Source organism: Anabrus simplex, chromosome 1 (genome assembly GCF_040414725.1).
Source record: "Anabrus simplex isolate iqAnaSimp1 chromosome 1, ASM4041472v1, whole genome shotgun sequence".
Lineage (NCBI taxonomy): Eukaryota > Metazoa > Arthropoda > Insecta > Orthoptera > Tettigoniidae > Anabrus > Anabrus simplex.
The window spans coordinates 642,143,091-642,169,666 of NC_090265.1; the positions used below are offsets into that span (position 1 = coordinate 642,143,091).

At 38.6% G+C, this 26,576-nt stretch overlaps 1 protein-coding gene across 1 annotated transcript in view; it reads right to left on the reverse strand.

Moving 5' to 3' along the window:
- LOC136857251 (aryl hydrocarbon receptor nuclear translocator homolog) overlaps window positions 1-26,576 on the reverse strand; it is a 658,643-nt gene that overhangs the window by 32,531 nt on the left and 599,536 nt on the right. The window contains exons 8-10 of the mRNA XM_068225109.1: window positions 18,188-18,344; window positions 17,990-18,096; window positions 10,557-10,707 (exon numbers count right to left, since the gene is read on the reverse strand). Coding sequence (XP_068081210.1) covers window positions 10,557-10,707; window positions 17,990-18,096; window positions 18,188-18,344 — 415 coding nt within the window. The remainder of the gene's footprint in view (window positions 1-10,556; window positions 10,708-17,989; window positions 18,097-18,187; window positions 18,345-26,576) is intronic.

A 26,576-nucleotide genomic window follows, 5' to 3' on the forward strand; every position in this document is an offset into this window, starting at 1 on the left:
GCGTAATCGTGTAAGGAGTGTCAATGTATTGTACGGTGCATTCAGTCTTGAAAGACAACATTTTAGGAGAGAAGAGAATGGGACTTCGATGAAGTAGTATTAGATGTCGTATATGGCTACTGTATATTTGTGCATATATTTTCTATGCGTCGCACCGACACAGATACGTTTTATAGCGACGATGGGATAGTCAGGGCTAAGAGTGGGAAGGATGCGACCATGGCCATAAGATACAGCCCCAGCATTTGCCTGGTGTGAAAATAGGAAACCACGGAAAACCATCTTCAGGGCTGCCGACAGTGGGATTCGAACCCACTATCTCCCGAATGCAAGCTGACAGCTACGTGATCCAAACTATGCGCCGCTCGCTCGACGTATATAAAACTATATAATTTAATTAGTTGCCAATGTTGCCAACAGTGCAAGTATTGGTCGTTCATTCAACTAGACATTCTGTTGCCTTCTGTTGTGGGAAACGTGAACGATCTCGCATTCATTCAAAACTGAAATATCTGGTTCATTCCATCAACTCTCGCTCTCTTTTAGACAATAACATACTTCAAATAGTAATGTGGCATAGAGGTAGTGCATAGGCTTTACAGCTCAGTCTTGTAGCCTACTTTCTCTTAAAATAAATATCACAACAATTACCCTTACCGTGTCTTTACCCACTGACCTGTCCTGGCCTTGGCGGTTTGAAGCATACCTAAGTAAATGATAACATGAAATGAAATGTTAGTAAAAGTTACTTACCAGTCCACTTGACGTGTGTGCTTGTAATCCATGTAAGATGTACATTCAATAAGTTAAGGGCAAATAAACATTTACAATGCCAATCATTTTTCACTTTCTGTTGATTATGGTATTTTGAGAGCAAAATTTCACACAATTACAGTTCATAAATCAAGTCAAGTTCGAGGTAATTGCACTAAATACATTTTTTTTCCAGTGTCATCAGTCCTTCGATTTGGCCGATGCATTTCTCCAAACCATCTCACCATCCTCTGTCCCAGCCCACTCTTCCAATTACAGACCGACCGGCCCTCCAGTTTTAACCTGCCAGTCTGTCACAGTGAACCAGGCCAGCTGTGTGTGCTTACCTAGGTCATCACGCATATCACCTTGCCACGACTTAGGTAAAAACCATGCATATCACATCACCACGACTTGGGTAAAAACCCATGTATGTCGCTACTGGCCTTCTGAGGAGATACCGAGAACGTTAAGGTATTGCCTGGTTGACCTGGTTTTTAAATTTAAATACCCCATTGAAATGGCAAAGGGAAATTATTTTCTTCACAAATTTGCATTCAGAAACAGCATTTGGGACACTTTTTTTCCCCCACGAAGTTTGTTCCTCCGTTCAGTCAAAACTTGACCTGCTTTCGAAAATATTCGTTCACAGGGAACAGAAGTTGCCACTATACACAACCGTGCCTTCCCTAATGTGTATAGTGCTGGATATGTTTGCTTCATATCATTCCACCAAGTTAGAGGATTTACTGTCCTCGGCACTAGATTAGCGCGAAGGAAAGAATCCACTTCAATAATTGCGGCAACCTTCGGAGATGGATTCTGTACAAATTGCCGATTATTTGCATCAAAATCCTCCCAGAGAACAGACTTCTTGGTGGATGGTGGGAGTGAAGACTGTGTTGATGCAGGAGCAGCTGGAACAATTGTCTTTGAATAATATTTTTCACAGTGAGTCACCAGCAGCTGCTTAGCTCTCTCGGCGAACCTCGACTGCGAAAAGCCCCTCATTTTAAATCGAGGGTCCAGAATTGTGGCCTCTGCAAAAATCCTGTTCTCTTCAATGTGTTTAAATCGCTTGTCTATGGCTTCTGCAAGACTCTTGGCCATATCTTTTACTTTAGGGATGGTTTCAATTCCATCCTGATATTTTAGGCACCACCTCCTCAGTGCACCACATACAACAATTATCTTTGATGCAGTGACTTGTTTTCCACTGCTCATTTCTTCCGTGCAGTCCTTGAAAACATGAAGGAGCTCGCAAACTTGCTGCATTATGGCAACATCCTCACTGGTAATGTTAGCAAGAGTAGGATAATTCAAAGCAGTTGTTGCCATGAGTGCGCTCCTAACACTAATGATGCGTTCCAGCATATCATAGGTGGAATTCCACCTAGTAGTGACGTCCTGTTTTAATTTAAGAACAGGTTCACCTAACTGCTCCTGCATAGCCCTTAATTTTGTGGTAGCCTGTGAACTTCTCCTAAAAAAGTCTACCACGCTTTTTACCTTTGCAATCAAGTCCTTGACGGGCTCAGTTGCAGAGTCCACGATTAAATTTAGGTTGTGAGCAAAGCAGGGCATGTGCCTCCAACCAGTTAGACATACGACGGCCACAATGTTCGCTGCATTGTCGCTAACCACCCCAACTATTTTGTTTGCAGTTCCCCATTCTCTAGTCACGCGTTTCAGTTCTTCGCAGAGATTGTCAGCAGTGTGCCTTTCATCATACTTGAAACACTCAAGAAGAACTTGAGTTCAGAGTCATTTCCACATCAATGAAATGAGCCATGACAGATAAAAAGCTTTCATTGTTCCCTGATGTCCAGCCATCTGTTGTAATGGTAACAGCTTCTGCGTCAGTAAACTTTTGCCTAATCTGTTCCGTCACAATGTCACATAATTGCTGTAACATAATTCCTGATATTGTTTTCCTGGGAGGCATTTTGTATGTTGTATTTAGTAACCTGCAAAACTTTTGAAAGGCGGGTCTTTCAACTATTTGGAAGGGCAAATAATTTTTTACAATTGTCTCTAAGAGAGCGAAATCTATTTCTTGAGTCTTTCTACTATTTAGAGGCCTATGCATGTAGCTTGAAATTGATCCCTGAGACTGACGTGATCTAGATGTCAATGTCAGGGTTGTTGAAATGGGAGGTGATGCAGGTGATGTTGTAACTGACGCTGTAAGTGGAACTGGTTGAGCTGTAACAAGATCTGGAGTTTCTGATTGTTCATCAAGATCATCAGAAATGTCTTGGTTTGCAGGTGTTAGACGACGACTTGATAGAACAACTGTCGGGTGTGCAACTCGTACATGCCGCATCAAATTGAACGTACTCCCACCTTTGTACGAAATTTGATTCAAGCAAAAATTGCATTTGCCTTTGTCATTTCCTAAATCTGTGAAATAGTCCCAAACATGGCTTGATTTCTTACTTCTAGCGGCCATGATTCTCAAATGAAATTTTCCAGAAAGAAAGAAAAAGAAAAACCACCTAACTTATTGAATGAAGATTTCTCACCAGAACAATGGATAAATCGTAGCCAAGGGACTGATGGCCTCGGTGTGCTGTCCCTTTTAACTTCAACACAACCACCAAAATGAGACAAAGTTGAAATTAACTTGCAGTCAGCCATGAACACACCACCATTACTGGAAAGCACTAAGCAGGGTGTGAGGGTAAGGGTAGCTTTATTCTGTTTGAGGCAGTCTAGTAAATCCTCAAACATGTCTCAAATGTTGACATATTTATGAATAAAAAATTATACCATTGTTTAGATACCATCCAGTTTTATTAGTTCTAAGGGTGAATTCCTGCAGTTTTGAATCCGAAATGAAGGAAAATCTTTTTAGGATTTTAAAAATAAATAATAACACTTACTACAGTATTTCCACTGTTGTTTGTTGTAAATGCGTATTTAGAATCGTGTAAGGAATGCCAATATATCAAACATATACGTCTCCTACGATGTAATCATTCTTAAATAAAATAAATAGAAGAGAGTGTGACATACTGTATGCAAAAAAAGGAAAAATACTGTGCGTACCATAGTGAGAGATGTTATACATGGTTATATGTACATTTGTACTGATAGTATTTTCCATTATTTTCGTTAAAGATCGCATTTAATCAGTTATGTTTCCTACGCTGCATTATTGAATGAAAGAATCTGTCGTTCCATCGCGGAGAGTCGAGCGAGTAACTTTCTGTAGCTCCAGTCGAAAGAGGATATTCTGATGACATCTGTTGAGTGAAATGTAAACTACGTGAAGAGAAATAGAGACTCGTCTTATGCCTTCTTATGCTCATCTGAAAAAAAATCCTGTAAACTGCCGGGATCGAATGGAAGTCGTGCCAACATCTCGAATATACGTCCCGTACGGTGCATTCAATCTTAAAAGACATTGTTTGAAGAAGAATGGAACTTAGGCAAAGTAATATTAGATGTCATCCTTTAACACTGTATATTTGTCATACGTTTCTTCGTTACTGTATATAAAGCTTTATCATTGGATTAATTGCTGATGTTGCCAGCATTTTATATATTAATTGTTCATTTGTTTTATTCCAAGAGTAACATGCCAAACTGGACATTGTGTTGCCATCTGTTGTGGGAAAGGTGAACTATCTCGCACTATCTTGTTCCTTCAAATAAAAACTGGAGCCATGAGTAATCTAGAAAATGAAAAATAACACTATTTTGGGCTTTCATGAATAAATAACTCATGCCTTAGTATATAGTATACTATAGTAACTTCCATCCTATTACATTTTTAAACAATTATTTATTAACGTGTAAGTAGTGCCAACATCTGGAACATACGCCTCGTTACGGTGCATTCAGTCTTGAAAGACATCATTTTAAGAAGAATGGAACTTAGGCGAAGTAATATTAGATGTCATCCATTAATACTGAATATTTGTGATACATTTCTTCGTTAGTGTATATAAAGCTTTATCGTTAGATTAATTGCCAATGTTGCCAGGAGTGCACATATATATTACTTGTTCATTTGTTTTATTTCAAGAGTAGCATGCCAAACTGGACATTGTGTTGCCATCTGTTGTGGAAAATCTAAACTATTTATGCTATCTCTTTCATTCCCAGAAGTCATAAAGAGCGAGCGGAAGCCATGAAGAGCGACCGGAAGTCATAAAGAGCCGTCTGCCCTAAACCGGAAGAATGAAAGAACAAACGAACCTGGAGGCGGAGAGCAGCCTCTGACTTCCTCGGCTCGCTCCATTCTTGCCGCTCCCAAGAGTTGACTCTTTTGAACGACTCTCAGTTAGGAGCGGGAGAGAATGAGCTAGCTCCCTCAAAAGAGCTAGTTCGACCCATCACTAACTCACTGTATAGCCAAAAGACCGCACCACAATCTGTTTACCAGTGCTTAACACTACAATCATGAGGTACTCTTTGGGTGATATCAATAAAATTTCAGCTTGAAAAGGAGTACGGACAAGTAGGTGCTCATGAACCATCAAGAAGCAGCCAACTGTTTTACACTAAGCTGGAGCTATGGTGTAGTATTCCCTCCATTTCTATTTATTAACAATGCACAGTTGCTTTCTGTTTCTTAATTAGACAGGACATTTCAGAACAGTAACTATGCCAACAATATTTAGATTCTGCTGAAAGTCAAGTGAATTTTGTACATTTGGTACAAGACTACCAAGTTCTTCTGGAGAACACAATTTATAAACTTCATTATATGGATCTGTATTGAAAGGTGGAAAATTTTCTCAATTACAATCTTCTGAAGAAGTCGAACATACCCAAAGAGGAAGAGAGCACAAGCAAAAATGGATGTGAAATGAAGACTATTATCAGAATTAGGAGTTGAAATGAATGACACACAGATTTGGAAAACGTTAAACAATATTAAAACAAGAATAAAAAATGAAAACTGACAAGATGTAAATTGAAAACAAAAAATAGTAATGAAAGGGTGGGAAGAAGAGTTCTTCAAGTATATACAAGGAGACTTAAACCCTCCAATAACCAAAATACAGTACTTATTATCATTTCTAAAAGTAACTGCGTTTGAGAATTATCTGAAATTGATATTTATAACTTTTCCATATGAAGTGTCATATAGAATTCAAATAACTAACACTCTCTCTGCATTCTTTTAAGGGGTGGTATCTGCTGATGTACGTTAAGATTCAGAAGGATAGTTCAGAAACAATGACTGAGGATGAATTGTCGGAAAGTATTCATGTCATTTTCGATGTCGATGAAGTCTCGGTACTAAACAATTTGGGATCATCAGCTGCTGGAACTCCAAACTTATCATCTTCTGAATCAGCATGAAAGATGGCAACTGTAAAAAGGAAAAGTGCAAATTACCGGAATTGGAAGAAACAACGGAGTGTTTAACTAATGAAATTCCAGAGGCTGGTGTCATTGGAACAAATGCAAGTTCTCAGACTCGTTTAAAGACTTACTGGTGAAGAATATGGCATGCAATCAACAGGAGGAAATGTGCAACAATCAAGTGAACAGCAGATTGCATGAAGGACACGAGAGTGATGAAGACAACGTGATCTGCACCCTTGTGAATTTGTTCCCAGGGTTGAAATGAGATTACTTAGATTTTTCCATATTCATTTTTTGAAACTACATTACTTTTTTGTTACTATTTCACCAAAGCTTATTATTACAAGAAATAAGAAAATATTGTTAACTGACTGCAATGTAAAGAAAGTGAATTTAACAACCAAAATATGACAACACAACAGTAAATTACTTAAAATTATTGTAAACTGTAGACTAATCTTGCAATATCATCTCTCCCTTCCTGCTACAAATGAGTGTGTCTCCGTACTCAGTATGGTTGTGCATTACATCATTATTATTACCTTCTTTGGGGATATCAAAGTCTTCACTTCATATTTAAAGTGCTTCACAATTTTATGCAAAATAAAATTTCTTAATGTAAGAGATGGTATGCACACGTATATTGTTTCGTCGTATATGAAAACGCTGTTTCACCTGTCTGAAGTATCTTTCAACTAAAACATGCTCTTGAGTTAAACAATGTTTGATTTTTGTTCTGAAGTAAGAGTGTCTTGGAAGGGTATAACAAGCCACAGAGTTGGCCCATAACCAAATTCTCCAAGCAGAAACACTCCACCTGGGTTCCACCGCATGATGCCTGAATTTTTCCATGTATCTGAGTTGTTTACAGATCCTGGCCAAGAAGTATCAACACTTGTGAATTTCTCTCTGGAGTTGCAAGGTAGCCTTAAGATTAATGCTGTAAAAACCCCTCCTACTGACATATTCATCCCCATGCAGAGTGGGTTTTAGGACTGGAATATGGGTGCAGGTAATTGCACCTATAACCGAAAGGAATTCATTCTTTCCTTGCCGTTGATCTTTCTCATTCTCTAGCTCTTCAACAGATGAAAGGAATCTAATCCAGACATTTAATTTTCAGATAACAGCCATCATAACATTTTAAACTATAAAGGATACCGTTGACTGGTGAACTCCCATATCTTCTGCTACACCACTCTGAAAACCCGGATCTCTGAAGTAACGAAGGTAAACTCTCATCTTCTCGTTATTTGTTAAGGGTGAACATCATCACACAGAAAATGTTGTGATAGCCATTCAACATCATCTTTATCAAACCAATATAAAACATGATAATCAACATCATGTGCACCTCTGGAAACTTTATAAAACTTTCTTGCCCAGGAAACAGGTATAAATTCAGCCAGAGCATCTAGCAACTACCTCTCCAGACAGTGATGACCAAGCTACTGAGGTACCTCACAAATTCTCGAACACCTATTCCTTTCACAGACCACCTGCTCATTTTTATTCAGACAAAAATGGGAGTAAGTGAGCAGGTGCTTTTGGAGGTAGAAATGCTCTCCATTTGTGCACATACTCCTACTCCTCAGTTCTATTCTACCATTTGGAGCATCTTCACAAAAAAACTTGAGCAAAAAGCAGGTGCTCAACTTTATTAATACTACCTGTTGTTCTACAGTAGATTGTGTGTGAAATACTTGTGAGATATTTCTATGTTATATCAGTTATTGAATTGTTCAGTTGTATAAAATGGACCAATTATCTTCACAAACTCAGAGAATACTGATTCTTAATAATTATACATAACATCTATATAATCTCCTGAACCTAAAATATGTGTTATATCTTGCTGGAATCCTACAAGATGACCCTCACTGGAATAAACTTTCTGAAACCCGAATTCCCCTTTATCAAACCAATTAGTAATTTTGCAAATGCGTCTAATATAATGAAAGAAACCTTTCCAGAGCTTACATGCAACAAGTCAAGCCGACTGCCCTGTAATTATCTGCTTCATGTTTAGCACCCTTTCCCTTGTACACTGAGGCTACTATAGCAATTTTCCATTCATTTTGGACAGCTCCTTCATGCAAACAGTAATCAAATAATTATTCCAGATATGGCACTTCATTTCAACTCACTGCCTTTAGTAAATTCCTAAAAATCTTATCAATCCCAGCTGCTTTTCTAGCTAAATTTTGTATTTTTGTAAATATGACAAATAGTACTTTACCCATATTTGTAACCTCCTCTACATGGATATTTTTATCATATTCAACTATCTTTACAAATCGCTGATCGAATATTTCTGCTTTGTATAGATCTTAACATATACACTCCCTTTGTTCATTGGAATGTCCTTCCTGGAACCTATTTTTACCTTAAAGTACCTATACATATCCTTCCATTTTTCCCTTAAGTCCATATAACTGTAAGGTATGTTCACCATCACGTTATTCTTAGCTGACTTCTTTATTTTTCTTTCACAAAAATTCAATTTTCTAGTAAGTTCCTTCAATCTCTCCTTACTCCTACAACCAGTTCTAACTCTATTTCTTTTTAATCTGCACCTCATTTTTAATCTCTATTTCCCTATTAAAAAATAATGGGTCCTTACCATTCCTTACCGCTTTGAAAGGTACATACCTGATTTCACATATCAATAATTGCTTTAAACCCATCCCATTGGCTGTTTACATTGTTAATTACCAATTTTGACTGATCATAATTAGTTTATGTACACTCCATTATGCTCCTCTTAGCAACCAAATGATATTGACTAATAGTCCTAGCTTTAAGATCTTCCTATCTATCACACTTTTAAAAACTACAATGTGATAAAAACAGCTGTATTATTACCTGCAATAATTACCTTTCACAAAATGGATTTTTTTTTTAACTCCCGCTGCAAAGTATATCAATTACTAGAATGTAACGATTACAATTTTATTTTAAGAGGTAAATTTATTAGGTTGTTTCAAGGACATAGGCTATCATAAATGCTGAAGAGATTTTAAGAACAGAAAGGTCAACAGGAAAGTTTGTTTTTATGCACAGTTTGCTTTACATCATACCGACACAAATATGTCTTGTGGTGATGTTTTTAATAGGAAAAGGCTAGGATGGGGAAGGAAGCAACTGTGGCCTTAAAAGGTACAGCCCCAGCATTTGCCTGGTGTGAACATTTCCAGAATGCAAGCTGTTAGGTACGTGATCCAACACAAAACTAGTGGCAACCTAACCCTCAGGCTTCAGATTTTACATACAATGCTCGGTGCTCTACCTATTGAGCTATGGTAGCCTTGTAATTTCTGTTCTGTTGCCTGCCTTGGTTCCCGGTACACTTTAATCCAGATAACACCAGTTTCTCCTACAAATACTTGCCTGAAAAGGCAAGAAAGTACTAAACAAAAAGAAACGATGCAGTGATAGAGAAAACTATGTCACAAGCTTTGATATCATTCTCAAAGATGTTTGCTCAATATTTCTAACAAAATGTTCTCTTCAGAACACAAGACAAATCTTCTATAAAAATTTTCTAAGATGTTCAGAAGGGTGTCATTGTAACTATACATCCTATGAATTTTAGAAAAATCTCCAACTGACAAACAAAATTTTACTTTAATGAGTAACATTTCATTTCTGATACTATTCAATCAACATACATGCTCTTATAATATGGAAGTAAATATTTACAACAGCACATTCAATAAATGGAGGTTCTATCTCCTCTAGCATACTGCCACTGTACTATCCTACAAAAGAAGTTTGTAGTCGTAACTCAAGGGTCATTTCAGCTGACCAGCCTACTGAAATGAAATGTCGTAAGGCTTTTAGTGCCGCGAGTGTCTGAGGACATGTTCGGCTCGCCAGGTGCAGGTCTTTTCGTTTTGACACACTTAGGCGACCTGCGGGTCATGATGAGGATGAAATGATGATGGAGGTGACACATACACCCAGCCCCCATGCCAGAAAAATTAACCAATGATGGTTAAAATTCCCGACCCTGCCAGGAATCGAACCTGTGGGACCCCTGTGACCAAAGGCCAGCACGCTAACCATTTAGCTATGGAGCCGGACACCAGCCTACTAACACACTGGAACAAAATACTGGATTTTTAAATGGAGGCGCCTGTATTCTTTAACAACATACATCATATTAGAAATGTCCTTAAGAGTAAAGCTTTCCTTAAAGCAGTCATATAGCAATCTACAGCATTCAAGATATGACTGCATTTTGGGCAGTCTATAGAGCAAAAAACAATTCTCAGTGGAATAATAATTTTCAAAAAATAACATTAATTCTGTCAAAGCAGAGGAAGAACTTTCTATATACACCGGAGTCATGATTTTAAAAATGGAAACACTTATAGAAAAATCTAGTTCTAATACAGAATATCAAATTACTGATGAAATAAACATCTTGAAATTACAAACAATATATTTCAATAAGCAAACCATTCAAAACTTACGTCATAAGAGTGTTGATACAAATGAATGTGGTGACATCTTGAGTATCCTTATCATATTCAAGATAACCATGAGTTCGCAGGTAGATGAACTGTCCAGACTTAGACATCAGCCGATAACAACTAGAGCCATGGCCTTCACCCAAGTCATACACTGAAACACAACATACAACATTAAACTCTCAACTACTCAAGGAAAGAATTTAAGCATGTAAGCTTGTAGTTACATGTCTACAAATATTAGGCTCTTTAGTCTCTGAAAACTGAAAAAGAAAAATGTTTTCTTTTTCAAGTATTTTCTAAACATAAAAATATTTTATCATAAATTAGTTTTGACAGACTGAAGAGCCTAATTTTTTATTTAGAAATGCATTTATTTCTGCTTCCTCCATTCGGAGGCTGCCAAAAAGACAAAGCTTACATAAAAATTTTGATTAGTAATTGCATGGGCCATTTAAAATGTGTCTATAAATAGGTATACTACAGTAAAGCCTAAATAATAAAAATTGTATCAGTCAATAGTTATGAAATCAATGATAAATTCCTCATAGGACAAAGATATAGCTAGGAGTATAAATGATATTTTACTATTGCTAACGATCCTTTCAGGGCTGCTAACCCAATGTCCTTAATGAATTGGTTATGCAAATTAAATTTCTTGCAAAAGTTGTGAAATGTGTGAGTAATGGTGCCCCTTGCTCCTATCATCAATCCTAAAACATCTATGGAGTCCAGATGATATTTCTCGGCATAGTATGGAATTGTGGGTTCATATATATCACATTTCTCCTTGTGTACATCATGTGGTTGAGTGGATGATGCTTTGGTTCTAATTGTGAGGTCTATTATGAACCCTTTACTTGAGCCCGGTGATATAGCTATCATGTCAATCCGCCGGTTTGACCCTGTCTGAGACAATCCATGTACCTCCTCGTGCACTGTATAGTGCTTTTCTCTCAGGGCTTCAGCAATCATAGATCTTATTCGATGATGTCGTGAATTCCTCAGGGCGTCACTAAATGGACAGGAACCCAAGACGTGACCAAGTGTTTCAATCTCACTGTGGCAACGCCGACAGTGGTTATTGTCTTGGGACCTGCCAGGTAATGCACGAACTGGAACTACATTTGCTGTCAGTTTTATGGCATTTATCCAGTCGCTGCTGGTTAAACCTTCGGGCTTTCTTACCCACTGATTTGCTGGAGTATATTCCTTATACAGTATAACACCCTTACCTTTTTGTGGTAAGGCACACCAGGCATCGAATTCTTTCTCACGGAGTTGTTGTCGCAGGAGCGAGACTTTGACTGATTCGCGTTCAGTATTCAAGAGTAGGCCAAGTTTTTCGAAGCACTTCTTTGTTTCTGTATGGAGGTCTCTGGTATGATTGATGTGTATATTGTTGGATCGATGGAGAACTTGGCATGCGTTTATGTGCTGTAGATAAGCCTCCCAACCACACTTGAAAAGACCGAGTCCTTTATACTTTTTGTCGGAGTATAACATGCTGTCTGGTGTATCTATTGGAAGTTGAAGAACTTCTTTCAAAGTGCTTTTAAAAAGTTTGTCAGTATCAATTAGGAAACTCGCAGGTATACGATGTAAAGGTGTAGTGTGGAATTTGTAGATCAAAGATGGGCATATGTAGGTTGATAGCACATTAAATTTCTGGTGTGGTTGCAATAGTGGAGTTGATGCTAATGCGTCTAGTTTAGTCTTAAGTTTTTCCATCGTTAATTTAGCATCAAATATGGTAGCACTGTGATAGTTTACTCCAAGGTAGCGGATTGTCTCTGCAGGAGTTATAGATGCAATTTCATTGTAACCATCCAATGTTAGAGATTTGTAGTTAGGACTTCCTTTTACTATGGAAATGGATTTAGATTTGTTGACATTGATCGTTAGGCCAATTTCTTCGAATCTCTTGATAGCCATTTCGGTGATCTTTCTAGCTGAAGTCTCGTTTTTTTGCTACAATCAACGTATCATCAGCGAAGCCTAGAATAGTTACGTTAGGAAGGCCCGGCATTATACAATATCCATGTTCTTCCTGGAACTCTGTTGATGAAAGTTCTTCTAAAATGTGGTCAGTTGCAATGTTGTAAAGCGCTGGCGATAAGGGAGAACCCTGCATTATACCTTTATTGAGAACAATTGGTTTGGTCTTCTTGTGATGGGATTCAATTTGAGTAGTATTATTAGTTTGTAGTGCCATTATTAGATCAGATAGTTTTGACGGTATGGCGAGGGAGGAGAGGGCATTCTTCAAGTGTTTATGCCCCACGTTGTCAAAGGCCTTAGTGATATCCAGGAAGACCAGGTTACAGTCGACCTTTTGGTGTTTAGCTGATGTCAGAATAGATTCCAGGATGGAAGTGTTGATATGAGTGCCGGCAGAGTTTGTGAAACCACGTTGATTTTCATTAAAGCTCACATAGCTACGTAGTTGTGAATCTAATATGCGCTCTATTACTCTTCTCACTAGTGAATAGATGGTTATTGGTCTCCAGCTATCTAGATCCATGGGGTCTCCTCCCTTATGGATAAGCACGGTTCTAGCTCTTTTAAGAATCTCGGGCACCAGAGTTCTTTTTAACATGGTTGTTGCAATCAATGCTATAATTTCACAGCACGTATCATGTTTAAGTGCCCTCATCAATATATGGTCTGGGCCAGGGGATGTGTCGACGGCTATTTTGTTGATTGCATACTCTACTTCTTGTTTAGAAATGACCGTATTCATTGTATCATCTAATTCTACATATTCTGCTTCAGATGTGTGTGAAGTATATGTTGGTCTTTCCAAATCATTTGGGATTGAGACCCGAGAGGAAAAGTAGTTGTGTATTTTATTTATATCTACCTTACAGACCTCTTTGGTGTCACTGATTGCCGCACGTATTGCTTTTCGTCTCTGGTTGTAGTATAAGAATTGAGTTTTTTGGTATTCATACTTCTCATGGCGTTTTACTCTATCTCTCTTGGTCGCCCTTTCCGGATTGCTTGATTGCGAAAATTTTCGTTGATTATTCAGTAACTTTTTTCTCCGCCGTATCTCATAAAATTTAACTGCCGGGTGTTTTGGACCGGGAAGCTGATGCACGGCTTTAGATAAGAATTCCATGAATTCATTGACATGATTACAGAAGTCATCGTCATTACCGATATTCTGGAATTCCACCTTGAATTTTTCCATCGTTTCATTGTGTGTCTCTGTGTTTTGATTTTGTGTAAATGCACTGTGATACGTTATGTCTGGCGTGCTTTCGTTGATATTGCCTGGAGACAGAATATCACTATCATTTGAAAGGGGTGCACGACCACTTCTTGCTGATTTCCATTCGGGCTGCTTAGCTAACAGTGCAGTTCTATGTTCTTGTGGATGAGATCGGCTTATGTGGATGCTCACTCCTTGTTTCCCTTTATAGTGTTTACCACAATGTGGACAGGCTGTGGCATTGACGACTTCATCGGTGATAATCTCAGTCGTCGTATTAGGTGATTCGTCCAAGGGTTCCATTTCTGAATGGTATAGCAACCTTGTTCGCAAGAACGGAATTAATAATGGCACGGCATTTAATACAGCCGTATATATAGTGTATTAGATATGCTGTTATGATCACTAATTACCAGCTGGGTAATTTGCACATAGCATCGTAGACCATGAAATCTAACAATCCTAGAACAGTTTTAAAACGTTGACCATATGATAGGTAATGTGGACATGGGACCTCGCTGGATTTGGTTAAAGGGAATGGACACTTGATTGGTCAGGTTTTCATTCAGCGTTGTCTTGATGGATATTAAATAGGCCTATTTAAGTGCTTGGCTGCAATCCCCATACTGCAATGGCCTTTTTATCCAGTATGAAATGCTACGTGGGTTCAGACGGATGCCATTCATTCAGTATGAACAACGGGGTGTCTTCGAAGACTTTGTTTATCTTTAAAACACTTCATTGCATCCTTTATAGTAGAATGGCTTCTCTCCAGTGTGTATCGTTATGTGTAGCCTGAAGTCAATTCTCGTACTGAATAATTTGTTGAAATCCTCACATTGAAATGGCCTTTCCCCGTTATGAAGAAACATGTGGGTGCGAAGATTACTAATTACACAAAACGTCTTCATGCATTTCATGCAACGGTTTAGCTTTTCTCCAGTATGCACAGCTACCTGTTATCGGAGGATAACCCTAACTTCAAACGCCTTATTGCATTTTTTTACACACGGATGGCCTTACTCCTGTATGTATCACGAAGTGTTGCTTATGAGACAAGCTTTGACCAAACGTTTAATTGCATTTCTGACACTGAAATGATGTCTCTCTATTGTGAACAAACTGGTGTTTTTGTAGATTACCTGCTGCATTGACGTTTTATTGCACTCCCGGCACTGGAATGGCCTTAATCCAGTATGTATAACTGCGTGTGCTCGGAGTTTACTGTTAGTTGTAAACGCCTCGTTGCATTCTTTACAGCGGATTAGACTGTCTTTAGTATCAAGCGTCATGGGTTTCCGGAGGCTGGATATTTTAGTCTTTCAAATAATGTTACAATCCTGGCACTGGGGGGATCTATCGCCATTATGGACAGACCGGAGTGTTTGGGCTGAAATCCTTCGGTAAACGTTTTATTGCATTCCCTTCACTGGAAGTGCCTTCATCCCGTATGGAGAATTGCGCGTCTTTGTAGAATACTCCTTTTTATAAACCGCCATATTGAGGTATTTTTCGGTGGAACGGCCTCTCTCCAGCATGCTCGTTGGCGGAGATTACCCCTAGTTGTAAACGCTTTATTGCGTTCGACACTGCGGAACGGTTTCTCTCCAGTATGTGTACACTTTCCGTGTTCGTTGACAAACCTGGATCCTTCGATAAGATACACAATTAAATTCTTCATATTCTTGACTAAAGAATCTCCAAGTATAACAAGACGAAATTTAACCTTGACCTCCTTCGATTTACTCTGTTTATTAGAACTCACTCCCGCGTAATAAGCTGTAATGTCTTCTGGATACCCAAGGATATCAAAACGATTTGCTGTTGTTATGGGTGATGCGTAGTTTATGTCGCATGTTTTCGTTGGGGGTGCTTTCTATTTTTGTACTGTCGTGTATTATTCCTTCTTCCCTTCTACAATGTTTTCACGATTTGGCGAACGATAGCAACGATAATGTCGGTAGCCATTTCATCAAAGGTCGCATGTCCATTTGTTTTTCCATAGACCGCGTTAGTATCACGTTTTTGTTCTTATTTTTCTTGACCCTGTATGCAAAACACCTGTCTACATCATTACTTGCTCTATTTACACTTGCACGTTTCCCCACTCTATCTGTATACCGGTACTATCGTTTTTAATCGTGACATAACCAATTTCATTACAGCGTATTTCAAGTCTGAATGACTTGAAACGACCCTCGCATTGATGTACCAAACCTCTGGTCCACATGGGTTTCGTTGTTCAGATGGTTGATTTGCAAGTCGTTCTTCAAACAAGTTAGTAACTCCACAGTGCTTGGGACCCTGAATACTGTCTTGTCCGTTCCATAATACAAGAATATCCACTAAATACAGTGCTTCCAGATGAGTTTATTATAGAATAATTAAATAAATATGTTCTTCTTCCACTACGCTAAATAATTGCTTTGTCATTCATGGTGCCACTACTCCAACGCTGGCTTAGATTTCAAACACTGCCACATTATACCGGTCGTAATCAGTAAGTTGAGTATCATCTTACGGGAAGTTTGAATGACTTGCAACAACCTTCGCATTAAAGTACCAGACCTCTCGTCGACATGGGATTCGATGTTCAGGTGGTTGATTTGCAACTAGTTCTTCAAACAAGTTAGTAACTCCACAGTGCTTGGGACCCCGAATAATGTCCTGTCCGTTCCATAATACAAGAATATTCACTAAATAAAGTGCTGCCACACGAATTTATCATAGAATAACAATTAAGTACATATATTCTTGTTCCACTACGCGAAATAATTGCCTTGTCACTCATGGTGCCAGTACTCCAAGACTGGCTTAGATTTCAAACACTGTTACATTACACCGATCTTAATCAGTGAGTTAGTATCATCTTATGGAAATTTGGCACTCACTTCACCCAACAGTCAAAAAACATTCAGCGAATTCACGGTATTTCGGCCATAAAAAAGCATACAAACGGGAGCTCTCTGTGCGTCGCATCTCACTCCACACAGTGAAATAATAATAACCTTCTACTGTTTAGTCAATTAACTGAGTTGAAATTGAAAAGAAATGGCTTCCACTTTAACGAAAACTGTAGTTACATGTTGAGAATATGATTGCACTCGGTCATGCCAGGAACTACTGCTTGTTTACGTCCAGTGCTCTGTCATCAGGTACAGTATTACATTAAATATGTGGCTGCTCTCTCAGTCTTTCTTTGGCAATCCAATGATTCCTTTTGCTCTAACACCGCTAGCCCTGGTACGATCAACACATATTCTATTCTGAATTCATCCCATTGATTTTGAATTTGTAGGCCTCACAAATTCTTGAAAATTCATCTTGGCCGATCAGTAAAGTAAAGCTCATGTGATTACATTATTCCTTCTACTGCGTGCCTGTTGCTCGCCCAAATGTCATCTACCAACTGCGATAAACACTAGCGCCGCTTCACCCAAGTAAAATCTCATTTCGAATATGTAATACCATGACGGCAACTGCGGATCTTCAGATTAACATGGAATGTGAAGCACAGGAACATTAATTTTCATTTCTAAAATCCCACATACATTATGTTACTCATATCTCAGAGAAAGGCTTAAATATGTCAGTTTTAAGGAAGTTCATAACAATAGGGCACTAGGTTGTTTCAGTTACCAACACCAATAATCTGCTCTCTTTAAATTTGTCCAACGACAATTTACTTTCTTCAACCAATGTGCTTTTTCTTGGTTCTGCCTTGTCAATACTTAGCAAATACAATATTCATTTATTGTCTATATTAACACACTAGTACATGTTTTGAGAACATAAATTCTCTTCTTCAGCACATAATTTAAAAATTTTCAAGTCTACCTTCTACTGTTTAGTCAATTAAAGAAGTGTACCGAGTTTGACTGCTCTAAATCTTATGGTTTCTGAGAAATGTGTACCTAAAGAAGTAATGTCACTTTAACTGACAGCTGAGAAGGAGTGATAGCAGTGCTGCCAAAAATGAAATAGCCATTTAAAATACACTTTTGCTTCAGGAACATAACCATATTATATATATATTTTTTTTTTGCATTCAGGAAAGCTTGAGCCTACTATATTTCACAGAGTGGAAATAAAGAAAAAAAAAAAGTGGGGAGAGAGGGGGGGGGGAGAAAGTAAATTTTTTATGACTTCCCACATCCAGAAGTCCTTAAAACATAGTCAGCCCTATAATTAACATCAGAAGAGTAAAATATGCACTCACTTCTTTGAAGGGCAATCAAAGTTAGCTTCACATCTTCTTTATGCATGAAGTTGAATGCTGAAAGCCCGGACACTTCTTCAGCCATGTACCCAGCTACAACAGATATTCTGGAGGAAACAAGAAAAAATATATTAGTGAAGATATTCTGAATACAGAGACTTTCACATCAGAGAATTAAATTAGAAAAGCTGTCTGTACCTGTGATCACTATAAATTATTCGACCGTCTTTCGTGTGTCGAGTAACATACTCGTCTCGGCTAGCCTCCAGAAGAGACAGGTCAGTGATCTTCTTCTCCTTGAACAACTGAGCCACAGCCACCAGAACAATGTCATTACTGTTTGTCGTTGGAAGCTCTGTAATAATGAAGAAAAAATTAAGATTAATTTCTTTAAAGTTATTTTATGCTTGAGGTATTCACCAAAACGAATGACACAGTATTAACAAAAAAATAAAAGAAAGAAATATAGACAAGGAAAGAAAAAATAAATTATAGTGCTACATTTTGCACCATCATGTTATTTACACTCCAGACCAAGTTACTAATTTCTAAAAAAATATTTTGCTTGAGCCTTTTTTTTTAGTATTGTATAAATACGGAAAATGGAGAACAAAGTCTACTGCCCTAACATTATAAGTGCTCGAATACTTGAATGGTTATAAGGCCAAACATTTATGGCAAGTTTGGTTCAGTTCTTGATACATCTGTAATCAATTCATGTGAATCGTTTCAAGTATTCTTAAGGGCATTTTTCACAGCTTACAGTGACACGGTTCGCACATTCAGCACCACTAAGATGTAGAAAAGTGACATAAAAGAATAATAAATAAGATTAAATGAAAAATATATCACTCGGATGACATAATTTTTGTTAATATATAGAAATATGATCATGTTATCAAGCCACTAGAAGATTTTTCTAAAAGATCAAAGCTGTAAACATTTTTAATAATTATAATAATTTTTAAAACATGACCATCTTTTAAATATTCTTAGAAAACAATTTTGTAGAGCAACAATTATGTGTCACCATTTCCACCGCCTGACGATGGAGCAAAGTCTCAGAAACGTGCAGTGGAATAAATCATTTCATAAAACTAGTCAGTGGTAGCAGTTGATATTATTTCATAAAGAAAAATACTTTTGTTACCTCAATTTTCAAACAAATTACAGAACTTTATGTCACGCTGCATCGCCCACTAGACCGCCATGAATTAATCTTCCCACTTAACCTGTTGAGTTGTAAAAGGTACGTTTCAAAATGGTTTGAAAACTCCTTCATTCGATAAAATATATTTGATATTTATTTGCTCAAACGTTTTGGGATATATTGGGAATAATTAAAAAGCTGTTAGATCTAGTAATAAAGTCTGTAAGTTGACACCGTATTTGCTTAAATATAATGTAGGTATATCTAGTTAACATTTAACATTTTAACATTTTTGTTGTTGTTGTTGTTCCAATTTCATTTGAATGTCCACTACACATTGAACCGGATGAGAGTCATCTGCCAGATGTTACCAGCATTCAAAGCCAAGGTGGAGTGATTGAGAGTGTGGATGGACAACAGCATCAATGCACCACCGATGGACTTTTTTTTACAGTATTAAAATCAATTTGTTGTTACTTGCATATGTGTCAATTTACTTTAATATAATTGCATAGCTTTTACAATTTATATTGATGCAGACATTGGCATGTAAGATATTTTGAGTTGTATACAGTTTTATCGTAGTAGCAAGCTCATTTAGTTTATATGGAGTATATCTGTATCTGCATATTTTAATGTATTATGACAATGGCTATTGCACTTGTTCAATGCCAAACAAATGATTCCAGGACACCACTACTACTACGAACTGAAAGATGAAGTGTATACTGTAGTTCATGTCGGTGCCCAGCTTGTTGCGCTGCACGTTTGCCAACCTCATACCATTTATCGCCATCACAGTCGAACCTACTCGAATAAACATCGCCCAGTAAAAATATCCATGAACTTTCTTATTGATATTTATCATTTCACTTTTCGAGCTGAAAGTTACCTCAAGTACATATTACAGACCAACTATTTTTTGCTAGGGGCTTTACGTCGCACCGACACAGATAGGTCTTATGGCGACGATGGGAGAGGAAAGGCCTAGGAGTTGCAAGGAAGCGGCCGTGGCCTTAATTAAGGTACAGCCCCAGCATTTGCCTGGTGTGAAAATGGGAAACCACGGAAAACCATTTTCAGGGCTGCCGATAGTGGGATTCGAACCTACTATCTCCCGGATGCAAGCTCACAGCCGCGCGCCTCTACGCGCACGGCCAACTTGCCCGGTACAGACCAACTATAACTATAGCTTTACCCATATAAAAGGTATCCAAGCCTACAATAAGGAACCTCCCATCACCTGGACAACAGAAACTGAGACAGCCTTAAAATCTATGCCTGAAGGAAGATCTTCAGGAGCAGATGAAATGAATGCGGACATGATAAAGGCAGCAGGCATCCAGGGCATACAATAACTGCACAGAGTACTAAATGCCGTACGGACATACAACAAAATACCTGTAGATTGGAGCAAGAGCATTATAATTCCCCTGTTTAAGAAAGACAGCAGATGGAAACCCACCAACTATAGAGGAATAACTCTGCTGTCTCATGGGCTCAAAAATTTTAGAGAAAATCATAGAAAGGAGATTGAGAACCACCACTGAACCACAGTTAGAGGAGGAGCAATATTGATTCAGAAGTAACAGATCAGCACCTGCATGCTGATGGAAAAGTATTGGGAGAAAGGTAAGAACCTGGTCATTGTATTCCTGGATATTAAAAAGGCCTATGATAGTGTTATAAGAGATAAGATCTGGGAGTGCCTGAGGAAAAGAAATGGACTGGTAAGGAAAATTCAGTGTACAAAGACTGTATAGCTGTGTACAAATTGGTGAAGGTCGATCATCATGGTTTGATACCAAGTGTGGAGCTCAGCAAAGAAGTGCACTGTCCCCACTACTGTATAATGAAGAACGTTAAGCAAAAGTTAGGTAAACTGAATGCTGCAGCCGTTCCTGATGATGATATGATTTGGGGTGAAACAGAAGAGGACCTCAACATCAGTGAGACCTAGACAGTAGTGATGGCAATCAAAAGAGATGGGCATCCAGCAAGTGTAAAACTAGGAGACCACCAGCTAGAGTGTGTGGATAGTTTTCCTTGCTTTGGAAGTGTAATCTCCAGTGATAATTTGGTCAGAAAGGAAATAACAAACAGGGTGCAAAAGGGATCAGAATTCTACCAACAAGTAAGAACACTTTTATGGGATGACATGATTCCAAAACCGGCCAAACTTATGACATTTAACAGCTATGAAATACCAATATTGACCTATGATACTGAAGCGTGCACCCTCACAAAAAGAGATTCATCGAGACTACAAGCATCAGAGATTAAATTTCTTAGATCCACCATCCAGAAGACGGACAAATTAAGAAATGAGGAGATGAGGAAAGAAGCCGGAATAAAGACATCCCTATTAGACCAAATCGGCACATCCAGACTACAGTAGTATGGGCAGAGGTGATGAGTAGGGTCCGGATGTTTATGACATGTCATATTTTATCATTATATTACTTCTATAGAAAATACAACTTAAGCATGATTTTATCTAAGGCGACTACCATTATGCAATTTTTGAGGGTCATTTAAAGTCATATTTTGGCTCTTCAAACGTTTTCATTTTCCGGTAACTTTTTAGATTACGGTCATATTTCACCGTGAATTTTCGTATTTTTGTCATATTATCTTTCTATTCGATTTGCGCATACCTGCTTGCAGTCGTCTCAAAGACAGATTTTTCACATATCCTAACTGTTGACTGTAATTTCTTACAATTATTTTTCTTAAAAATATATATTCATGTGAATTACGAGGGTAAGCAGTATAAAAAGAGAGAGATGCGTATAAAGAGACAGAATAGTCAACCTCAATTGAACTCGAATGATTTGACGTATTTCAAATATGCCCCAATAATATCCTGCGATACTGAGCGGTCTCTTCTCCGTTACAAGAGAATGTTGTGTGGAAACTTTAGAATATTCGTAATTTGCTACTGTAATTCTTTCTGATCGCCCATCAAAATGTGCAATTTACTTAATCCTATGCAGTCGAGAGTTACCTCTGGCTTTATTATTAATCAGTGTTCTAGATTTTAAAAGTATATTTTCGATATAATATTAATTTAAACAGCGGCAAGATTTTGAAGATTCGAAAATGTTACCAACAAATTTTGAAGTCATATTTATTGTCATATTGTAATACGTTTTTTTAGGTCATAAATGCTTGCACATTTCTAACATGTTTAGGTCATAAACATCCGGGCCCTAGTGATAAGGATGGAGCATACAAGAACAGTCTGAATAAATTTGGAAAGACAGGTGGAGGGGAAAAGACCTGCATGAAGACCTAAAACCCAATGGATGGACTAGTCAAGGTTGATCTAGTTACCAGAGGACGGACAGTGGATGATGTTCTCCATGACAAGTTGTATATGGACAGGAAGAAGTGGAAGAGGCTTATTAACAGTACCCGGGAAACTGGAACTGTACAATGATAATGATGATGAATAGGTACACCAATTTCATGGATATTTTCTGGCTGTCCATTCAAGATGGCCGAGGTTCGAATGTTGGGGAATCAGGGATTGGAATTAGCATCTGAAAAAAAAAAAAAAAAAAAAGTAGCGTCAAGAAGGGCACCTGGTCTTAAATTACCGACCGAAACCCAAAATGAGCCAACGTATATCCAGCGACCCGATTGGGATACGCAGAAGAAACTTTTTTGTGAACATAGAAGCTCAAGAATTAAAAAAAAAAAGGATTAGTTTGAGCCAGTGCTGTAATTGGTCCGGTACGCTGTACCGGTATAAATAAAAACACGTGTTTAACATATCGGTAGAAAGTTACAGAACTGAAAATACCCCTTTCAATTGAAAACTGAAGTTATTTGTTAGATGTATGAAACCTTTATAATTAGGGTAGAGTTATTATAACTAATATTTTGATTTTAAAATACTATCTTTTATTTACTTTGTTGAAACAGTCGTCCGATGTTTGCCTTTCTTGAAATCTACGGATAGCTGCCTGAAGAGTTCCTACGGTGCGATTAGTCAATTTCAAAATTTAGTGGCTTGTTCACACTAAACTTGCGGTGTGGCTCCTGAAGGATTCCGCTGCGCAATTCGCTTTATTTCGAAAGTCACGAAGGCGCCATGCTGTCAGGTTGCTAGAGGAGGAATGAACTTATCACTCTTGCCAACTTGTGACTAAATCTAACCTTCTAAACAAAATTATTCAGCCACATAATTTTCTTTAGCTTTGACTGACAATATATTGCTTAGCCATATTTAAAAGTTCATTTAGCCACTGAAATAAGATATTTCATCATTGTTAATAAAGAAGTTCAGCCACTTTAAATTTCGTGGTGGCATTTTTTTAGTTTGAAAATGTTGGCTAGTTGGCATTAGTATAAGAAGTCTTAATAAACGCCACAAAAGTGCAGTACAAGTCCATCTGGAGCCTTTTTGACATAATAGTAAGTGATTTTAACAGTACGCCCTAAAATAAATTCCAACTACAGTACTGGTTTTAGCTCAATGAGAACAAAGCAATGCTACAGAGATGTGAGTCCTGAACGGGAGACATCACCCTTGATAGTCTTTCTGGACAGTCTCTGAAAAATGGAGAGCAAAGTGTAAACTAGTTTGGAGCTTCAGTTTTCTGCAATGACAGACTATCTGCTCACACGGAGGGTTGGCGGTCCTGCGATGTGACCTATATTACATCGGCAAGAAGATGGGAACAATGTGAACAAATGGTTCATAGAGCTATCATCCCCTTCTTCTGGGCAGAGCAATGCCCTGGTAGTGGGCGATAAGACTAACATCGATCGCATTCGGGGGGATTCATTCACCCCAACGACAACAACACGCGTGGACACCAGGCTCCACCACTCTCAAGACATTCTGTGCCTGTGAGATCGGACCCAACATAAGAATTCCATAACTTGCATGTTTTCGAAATAAAGAAAGAAAGAAAGAAAGAAAATACAATGAGATAAGCTTCCACACGTTAAAGTACCAAACGTAATGATGGTAAGAGAAAAGGCGATCTGCAAAATATACACAACTTCCTACTGGAGCGTCTTGACAGCCTTTTCGGACACTGATTAAATACTTGAATTTAGAAATGAATACTTCTGTGATGAAAGGAGGCAGCATACTATGGATTTATAAATAACAAACGCTGCGTCCTAACAACGAATAAACAAGAGTTTGTCCGGCTCCATGGCTCAATGGTTAGCGTGCTGGCCTTTGGTCACATGGGCTCCGGGTTCGATTCCTGGCAGGATAGGCAATTTTAACCATAATTTGTTAATACCGCTGGCACGGGAACTGGATGTATGTGTCGTCTTCACTACCACCACGACACGCAGGTCGCCTACGGGAGTCAAATAAAAAGACCTGTATCCGGCGAGCCGAACTTGTCCTCGGACACTCCCGACACTAAAAGCCATACATTTCATTTTTTTTCAGCACTCAGTCTGGTTGGTTATGTGGTTATAGGGAAACCGCAAAAACCGATGGCGGCGCCAAAATGAGGCGTACTAGGCAAAATGAAGAGTGAGATAATTATCGTCACTGTTTTCCTTACTGGGCCAGAAAGTGCTATTGCAGCACGACTGACCCTATGAGCAACAACTTTCATAACAGTCAGTTATACTAGCCGTGCTCTGAATGTTATTACCCAACGCTACCCACACCACAGCAGCTTCCATACTGTTACAACCATAAATAAGACCGAGACTTCGATGGAAGCTACATTTTGCTCTGGTCTGTGGCAAGAGATAGCAGGAAAGCTACTGTATCCATCAACAGGCAGAATCCACGAAAGGAAGTAGAATATTTCAGAACGCCATGTGCATCACTTGCGGCACGAAATCGTTAATGCAACTAATGATACTGTACGAGCAACTTCTGGTTTCCAGAATCCTTTACTAGCTGAATATTACTGAGGAACTAATTACTTTTAATATTAAAGAAACAGATAAGAGCCTCCGTGGCTCAGGCGGCAGCGCGCCGGCCTCTCACCGCAGGGTTCCGTGGTTCAAATCCCGATCACTCCATGTGAGGTTTGTGCTGGACAAAGCGGAGGTGGGACAGGTTTTTCTCCGGGTACTCCGGTTTTCCCTGCCATATTTCATTTCAGCAACACTCCCCAATATCATTTCATCAGTCATTCATTAATTACTGCCCCAGAGGAGTGCGACAGGCTTCGCCAGCCGGCACAATTCCTACCCTCGCCGGTAGATGGGGGCTTCATTCATTCCATTCCTGACCCGGTCGAACGACTGGAAACAGGTTGTGGATTTTATCAAAGAAACAGATATGAGTTTGTTCCACGTATAAGGAGATAAACTACAGAGAAGCTTTACGTTTCGTTAAGACTTTGCTGGAATTCCTCAGGAGTGAACCTCAACCAACCGAAGTATTCTAATAATACTAAAAGGTTTGAATTCAAATGACTGTTCAGATACTTTCGTCCGTCATCAAATACATCACTATGCGCTATTAAATTCCAAGAAGTTGTCACCATGATTGCACTAATTAGCCTGATAGGGCCTCGACCGTGAGTTAGAAAACAGAAAATAATGACACCATACTATTGTTTTAAAACCGGACGGACTGTATCGGAGGTTTGTGGAGTAGAATACGTCTTTCTGATAGAAATGGAGTAGATCGAAACAGATGCAACAACAATATTTATTGAATACAACTTAGTAGTTGCTCGCCAAATCTTGCCAAACACGGCCAACTCGACGCGTCCCCTACAATCGGGTCTGGCTATCCTCCACAAGTTGCTGGTGGTCAGAGATGGTCTGCGAATGGTCTTCAGTGACTACTTCGTCATCTGCAGGGATTTCTAGTCTACAGGCGTGGTAGAAGTGCTTGCGTGGACACCAACTTGCGCTGCCGCTACTCTCCGGCATGTTCTGCTGCGAACTTCTTGAGCTTACTCGATTCCTCAGATTTTCCTCTATCCTCCTGAAAGTGTTTACGATAACTGCTGATCCATCTGGACCGAAGATATTTATGGTAGATATTTTTCTAGCACAATTTTCAACCTTTCAACCTGGTCACGAAGTTACGGAAATTACGGTGACCAATGGTAGCTAGGATGATTGAGTTCTACCAGACAATTGTAGTAATTGTAATGATACCAACTGCAACACACTAGCACCACGAAGTGGCGAGCTATGCTATTTTACTGCGTCGCGACAATCTCGGTTTGAATACACAATGGAAGACTCGTCATGACGTCCATGATTACTGAAACTAAATTCAAATAATATTTTCATCCTTCGCCTTTCTAACTGTATATTAACCATTTAATTACCATATTTTTTTACAATCTGCTTTACGCCGCACCGACACATGTAGGTATTATGGCGAAGATGGTTAGGGATAGGCTAGGAGTGGGTAGGAAGCGACCGTGGACTTAATCAAGGTACAGACCCAGCATTTGCCTGATGTGCACATGGGAAACCACG